General features: G+C 41.7%; 1 protein-coding gene across 1 annotated transcript; it reads left to right on the top strand.

The window, feature by feature from the left end:
• The first annotated feature begins 3,499 nt into the window (after positions 1-3,499).
• On the top strand, positions 3,500-4,463 carry LOC114799663 (leukotriene B4 receptor 1). Its single transcript, XM_028996458.1, has one exon. The coding sequence runs from the start codon at positions 3,531-3,533 to the stop codon at positions 4,461-4,463; it is 933 nt and encodes a 310-aa protein (XP_028852291.1). The 5' UTR covers positions 3,500-3,530.
• Positions 4,464-7,794: the final 3,331 nt, after the last annotated feature.

The raw sequence follows: 7,794 nt of genomic DNA, 5'->3' as shown, positions 1-7,794 counted from the left end.
CTTATCATCTCTCTCTCTCATACACACACTCACAATCTCTCTTATCATCTCTCTCTCATACACACACTCACTATCTCTCTTACACACACACTCACTATCTATCTTACCATATTTCTCTCTCATACACACACACTCACTATCTCTCTCTCATACACACACACTCACTACCTCTCTTACCATCTCTCTATCATACACACACACACACACACACACACTCACTATCTCTCTTACCATCTCTCTATCATACACACACACACACACACACTCACTACCTCTCTTACCATCTCTCTCTCACACATACACACACTCTCTCACACACTCCACATATTGTCTATGTCTATTTATAGCTCTCTCTTTCTTTTATACACACACAGTCGTTCTCTATTTCCCAGCACACAGAGACGCTATCATTTTCTCTTTAAAACACACACTTCCACTGGTATTGATCCATGTAGCACAGCGGTGTCTGGAAGGAAACATGCTCCTGATGAGGTTCACCGGACCCCCACCCAGCTTCAACAATGACTTCATTTAGCTGTTCTGTCCAAGAAAGCAGGACCAAGGCCTTAAGCATGACTGATGCATCAAAGCTACTCGTTCTTTACGTGTTAAACACATTCAAACTTTTCTCCTGCTTCCTACAGAGTCAGCGCTCATCACAACATAGGCCGCCGACACGTACTTCAGCCGGTTGTGGAACACGGGTTCACAGTGTAGAAACCAGGGGGTGACTTTCACGAGTCAAGCGTTCCAGCATTATACTGCAGAAAAAAAGAGATATGTATAACGTTACACCATCAAGTTTTACATAAATCAAATACAATTGAATTTATTATTTCACAACAAAATCGTAAAAAGACTGTGAACTCTGGAGACCTGTAGAGATGTTTTCCAACACTTTCATGTGCACGATTATTAAAATCACGAAGCCCCTAAGACTTCGTTGGCATAAAACCAACCAACGTTAGCATCAGCAGTTCTCCCGCTCCATCACCAGTTATTACACCTTATGGTGCAATGACTTATAATACGTGACAGTGACAAAGTAACAGCATACCTTAAACTCCGATTCAGTTCCGATACTGAAGAAGAGAACTTTAGTACTGTTAAAAGCACTCTTCTGAAAAAAGCATTTGCGGTATGTACTGTATGTAGTTGTGGATATTTATTTAATTAAAAGTTTTTAAAAACTCTGCTCGGTTTATATATCATGTTTCGAAAAAGGACACGTGCGGCTTATAGACAAGTGCAGCTTGTTCATTTCTTTATTCTTTCAAAAAATCAGTAGGAGTGGCCTGTATGAAGGTGCGCTCTATTCTCTGGAATTTATGGTAATGAGGTAGATCATTGTTCTGGGGTCACCAGCTCCTGTAAAACTGACCATGACCCAAGCCTTGTTGTCAAATTTAAAGAGAAAAAACTGTTGACACATTGGCCTTTGAACCAGACAACCACAAACTCCCAGGATCAAACCCCACTTACGACCATTGTGTCCCTAAGCAAGACACCAAAACCTTAGTGTCTCCAGGGGGGGACTGTCCCTGTCACTAGTGATTTTAAGTCGCTCTGCATAAGGGTGTCTGCTAAATGCCATAATTGAAAATTGTGCTGAAAACCTTAATGGTTTTAATGCAAAAACATTTTCATATGCAAAATACAAATTTTGCTCTTATTTTTTTTAGAATTTAGCTTAGTGAACAATTAGATTTTACCATAAGCTCAAAACCCAGGGAAGCTAGAATTTTGCTATATTTAGTCACAGACAATAATGTTCCACGTAATTTCTTAATCAGGTTCCCACATTGGTCTCTGGAGGTGTAATATTTGCTCCTGTTTTGTGGTTCTCGCTGTAGCACACTGCGAACCTCCACAGAGCCAGACAGGGCTTCACTGTTGAGGAACCAGAGGTTCTCATCATCCAGCCTTTAATCACATCACTAAACACATTAGGACAGGCCGTCAAGTGTAAACCTTAAGAGCCATCCATTTTGATTTATTATGTATGAGGAGTGGAACATGCCGAAACACTGGAGTGTAATTATATGGTTTTGCTGACCACGCATTTATTACAGCATATGAGCAAAACTAAGCTGCCTGTTTTTGTTATTTTTTTATGGCTGTTTAATATTCAGCACAAGTGTGAGTAGCTTATGCATGCTGCATATTTTTATGTGCTGTTCTTTCAAATCTGCCTATATACCCGAGGCATTTTTTAGACCTATCAAGTAAACACTTTGGCATATACAGTCCAAATTAACTTAGACATTTCCTTAATATACACTATCTGGCCATATGAAGTCATATAATATTTCTATTTAATTATTACTATAATCAAGTAGTTACTCTGTCTGATGCAACCTGGCTTGCAGGGTCTTCATGAATGAAGTGCCTTCTACATGCCCTCTCAATGTAGAAGGAGGTGACTGGACGATGCCATCACAGGCTGGTATGTATAGAAATGAAATATGAGGAGTGAGAAATTAAGAAATGTTTAAAGTATAAAAAACTATAAAGAGAACTAAAAGAAACTGAAACCAACCTGAAGGCGTGTGTCTATAAGACAGGAACTGCGTCTACAAAACACTGAAATGCAGCTCACTGTACTCAGAGTAAAGATGTTAGCTTTCAAACACAAAGGTCTAGGTAATATTAATGCATTAGTGTATTTTGTTTGTAAGACAAGCAATGTGATGAGTAGACGTAAAGCTGACATGAAAAATGTGTGAATTGCTTGCACGATGGCTTACAGGGAACGCTGTGCAGTTTCATTCTTACTTTAGAGGTATGGCAGCTTCTCACGCTAAGTAAAAATGCAACCTACTTTTAGACTTGCATACACACAAATACAGACACGCACATACACACATGCAAGACCAGCCGGGGAGCCCTGACCACAACCAGCTTGCTGACAAATCAAGAGCATGCATATCTTGACAGCCATCTGCACATTCTGCCCTCAGGGCCACGGCCACCATTTTTAAATGAAGTGACTAGACGCTGCCTTGTATCTGCTGAGTGCCTGTATTTGCATATTTTGCATGCGAGTGTGTGGCTGACCACACCAGTCTACCCAATGATGAAGACTGAGCATCAGCGCTGCAGACCCACTCCAAACACACAATTAAAGGCATTTAAACAGTCCAGAAAGGCCTAATGTTAAAAACAAAGTTAGAGTGCATTTTGTGTTGAAAATACTGCTCACACACACTTGAGCCTTTCAAAAGCATTTATTGTTTATTTTTTAATTGAATAGGCTTTGCTGAAAAGATGTAAATAAAAATATCCATGTTAGAAGCTTTGAATATTATATCGATTGCTGTGGCTGATCCATTTTTTTCCTTTCTGGAGATATCATTGAACCTATTGCCATAGGACTGTGCACGTGTGTGTGTGTGTGTGTGTGTGTGTGTGTGTGTATGTGTGTTTTTCTGGGCAGGAGTGTGATCAAAACAACACCCCCGGCAGGAAGAGAAGACTACACCATTCTGTCAGGCACTCATCTGAGGCTTATCACCAATTTCAGAGCTGCCATGTCTCAGCTTCAGTCCTCCAACTCCACCTTCTTTGCCAATGACAATCGGATGGTCAGTGGTGTCCTGGGGGTCTGCTGTATCCTGGGGGTCCCAGGGAACATGGCTGTCCTGGTGGTTCTCCGTCACCGGCTGCGCAAGGACAGCTTCACCCTGTGGATGATGCTGAGCCTGGCTGTGTCGGACCTGTTGACCCTGCTGACCCTGCCCGTGTGGATCCAGGCCCTGCAGATCGGCTGGAACTTTGGGGTAGGCTCTTGCAAGCTAATCTCCTACTTGGTCTACTGGAGCCTCTACACCAGCGTGCTCTGCGTCACCATGCTCAGCATCCAGCGCTACATCCAGGTCCTCTACCCCAAGACTTGGGCAGGGTTGAAGGCCAAATTGAAAAAAGTTCTGCTGGGGTTCATGTGGGCTCTTGGGTCCATTTTGGCATCCCATGCCTTGGTCCAGCGTGAGGTGAGAAAAGAAAATGATGGCCTGCAGCACTGTTTGCCTCATTATAGATGGGAACCCCAGGAGAAGGTGGCCACCCTTGTGATGGAGAGCCTACTGATGTTTGTGATACCCTTCACCATCCTGGCATCCCTCTACAGCTCACTGCAGCGAAGGGTGAACCGCCTGGTTCTCTTCAACAGCAGAAGGATGACTCGTCTCGTCAGCAGCATCATCGTGGTCTTCTTCATCTTCTCTTTCCCCATCCATGTCAACAACTTCCTTGTGGTCATTGCTATTTGGACCGAGTCAGAAAGCCTCCAGAGATTCTCTGAACTCAGCCGTGCTTTTTGCGGCGCCATGACCTTCATCAACAGCTGTGTTAACCCCTTCCTGTACGCATTCTCCCACCGGGCACTCCACAAGCGCACGCTGGATTTGCCCAGTCTTGGTTCCAAGGTGAATTGTGTGTCAGAAACAGGGTCGGTGACTGTGTAGGGTCTGCAACTCTGTTTTTAGTGGTGCATTTTCCACAAACGAGTCACTTGCCTGACATCCCTAGGATAAGCTCTGGTATGGATGCTTTGTAATTAATTCGACATGTTATTTTAAGTAGCTAAATATTAAGCTTGCAATATAGTGCAGTCATAAGAGAAATATTACCAAGCATGTGGCTAAGATTATTATAACCTTTATAATCGCTCCTCCTCTTTTGGACTGTTGGCACATTTCAGCTTTGGTGTAGCAAGTTTTCACTTTTCGGTATTAGAGAGTATAGCTTTGAAACTACTTCATTTTATTTATTGATTACTATTTTGTTAATGTTATTATGTGACTGTTGTCTAAATGCTTTTAGAGTTGGTTGCTTTTTTGTAAAAGGAAGACATTAGCCAGTTTTGTTTCATGCGTGCATTTGGTCCCAGTTGAGAACAGATTAGTCATAACCACATTAAACGCTGACATAATTGTATGCTTCTCGGCAAAGTGTTAATAGAGACCACAAAACTTTCAGAACCAACTGTAGAGAAATGTTGTAATGTATGTTTAATGTAGATAATGTAGATAATAATTTCTGAAATTTGCACAAAAACATGTACAATGTCAGTTATTTTGTTGATGTCAGTGAAATAAAATAAATAAACAAATATGCCAACACTTTTATCACACCTGGGATGAATTTGCATTTTTTTTGTAACTCACCATAACAAATCTCTATTTTCCTTTTTCTCTATAGAAAAAGGGTTTGGAATGATAATAATATATATATTTTTGTTAATTAATGATAATATAGAATTGATCCATTACCATAACAATACATTTTATATTTGTGCTTGTCTGTCTCTTTCGTCCAACACAATAGAAAGTTCTCATGTTTACACAACCATTCAAATGGTCATTTAGAAATTTCCTTGTTTTCCATTAAAAGAAAAATCTCATTTAGGGCAACCGTCTAAGATAATACAAGGTCCCAGGTCCATGGGGCTGTCACAGCAGGTGCCCATGCACCTGATATAGTCCCCATCCATTGCACCTGGCGCCATTTGGGCTTAACGAATCGGGACTCCCATTAAACCGGAATGCAGCCGACAGACCAAGGCTGCACGTTGAAGTGGACTCTGTTACTTACTTTATGTTTGTTTTCAGTTCCTGGCAATCGGCACACGCCTGCGGGTTCGTTTTGTTTGTTCCCTTTGTTTTGGCCCTCGTGCCGTTTTTCCTTTGTTCTCAATAAATCCCATTTGCATGATGTCCTGTCTCTGCACTTCCGTGTGGACGTGACAGATAACTGCAAAAAGGTTTTCTAATAATCAATGAACCTTTGATTTGCTTGAGTTAACATAGCAAACCACTGGAACTAATTGTTGCTTATATTATGCCTTTCTACGTTTCTAATCCCACTCTGACCAAGGTGACACTGAGCAAAACACCGTCCCCACACACTGCTCCCTGGGCGCCTGTCATCATGGCTGCCCACTGCTCACGAAGCGTGATGGTTAAAAACAGAGGACACATTTCATTGTGTGCACTGGGTGATGTGCTGTGGTGTATTACGTTATCATTTATCAGACGCCCTTGTCCAGAGTGACTTACAATCAGTAGTTACAGGGACAGTCCCCCCCTGGAGCAACTTAGGGTTAAGTGTCTTACTCAGGGACATAATGGTAGTAAGCTGGATTTGAACCTGGGTCTTCTGGTTCATAGACTAGTGTGTTATCCACGAGGCTACTACCATCCTTACATGTTACTTATTACATGTGACAATTAATCACTTTCACTTCACTTTCACAGCATTCACAAAGTCTAGACAGGATTTTTGGTCACATACTGAGGACATTTCTAAATTACCTTAAACTTTTATTGTACATAGGATCTGATGTGTTAATGCAAGTCAGTGATGTAAATATAACTTTTACCATGCATGCTTAAGGTGAGTCTTCTTTCATGTACGATTCATTCATCATTATGGCAGTAGGCTAAGGCCTACTACACCTGAAGTTGAAGTTGAAGTTGAGCTTTATTGTCATTGCAGCTATATACATGTTAGACAGAACATAGTAAAACGAAATAACCTGGTTCTACATTTGAACGATTAGACAAAGTTACATACTGACATAAAGTGCATGTGTGCGACACAGACAAACCGGGCTTCACCTACACAAAACTAAATATTTACAGGCTGCACGGGATTGCAGTAATTTTGAAACTTTTGCTTTCATCCCATCTGAAACACCAAACCTGTCAGCCTGTCATGATACATTATTTCCCCTTTTTTTATTTACCTCGACACAGCTGGGGTAATCCCTATACTGAAGCCCTCTAAGGTCAGGACAGCAACTTTGAAAGCATGCAATTTATTGTTTTATCATAAATCTGTGTCCATGTATTTTTCTAACTTTTAGTCACACTCACGCTGCTTAGTACGAGGCAGGATTGTGGCTCCTAGAGCTCACTGCAAGGTGCTCTCACACACACAAATCTATGGACAATTCCCAGTTCAGTGAGACAATTTAGAGTTGCACCAACACAGGGAGACAAGTTCATATACTGTCATTTTATGCCATCACTAAACATAAATCATAGCAATCATGTACATTTAATAATGAAGTTATTTTGTGTAAGAGAGATAATAATGACACAGATGATGTCTGGGTTCATTGTAATGACTCTTGCTTTCTATGTAGTCCTATATGCAGTTTTTGTAGTCCTGTGTAGCTTTGTGTTGTCTTACAGCTTCAGAAAACCCAGTGAACACGAGGGTCTTGTGTGCATAAGATTAGAAAACAACAGGTCGCAGGAGAGCAACCAATGAGAGCTTGCTCCGGGATTGACGTTATGACTAGCAGTATACTTTAATACATGAGCCCATGGACAGCCCACATCGGAGCTCTACAAATGAGGGATACGCTTACCCAAAAACCATTCAGCTTGCAGCTTGTTGGCGGGCTGGGTTTTAATGGTTCTGATAAAGTGGTGGCAGGGGAAGAATGAAGAGGAAGAAACGGAGTGAACGTGTAGGAAGGTAGTTGTGGGAAGGCGTGCCTGTGATGGTGAAGAAGACGATGAGGTGGAAAGGTGGCTGTCAAGATGGTTGAGGCTTGAATGGGCAGCAGGTCATGTGTAGGCAGGTAATTTGATTATAGAGGGGCGATTAATTGGATGAGGCTTCTGTCTGGCTGGGTGATGACTGAGAGTTCAGTGTCAACACCTCTCTTCATTCGACCTCTACCCCATCGCCTCCCCTCAGACTTATGAAATATCAGAATAAACACACCAATAGTCAAGTCCCTTCAGAGCAAATCTATCTACTTAGCGAACATGCCCACACCAG

This window comes from Denticeps clupeoides, chromosome 11, assembly GCF_900700375.1.
Source record: "Denticeps clupeoides chromosome 11, fDenClu1.1, whole genome shotgun sequence".
Classification (NCBI taxonomy): Eukaryota; Metazoa; Chordata; class Actinopteri; order Clupeiformes; family Denticipitidae; genus Denticeps; species Denticeps clupeoides.
This window is presented reverse-complemented; position numbering and strand designations above follow the sequence as displayed.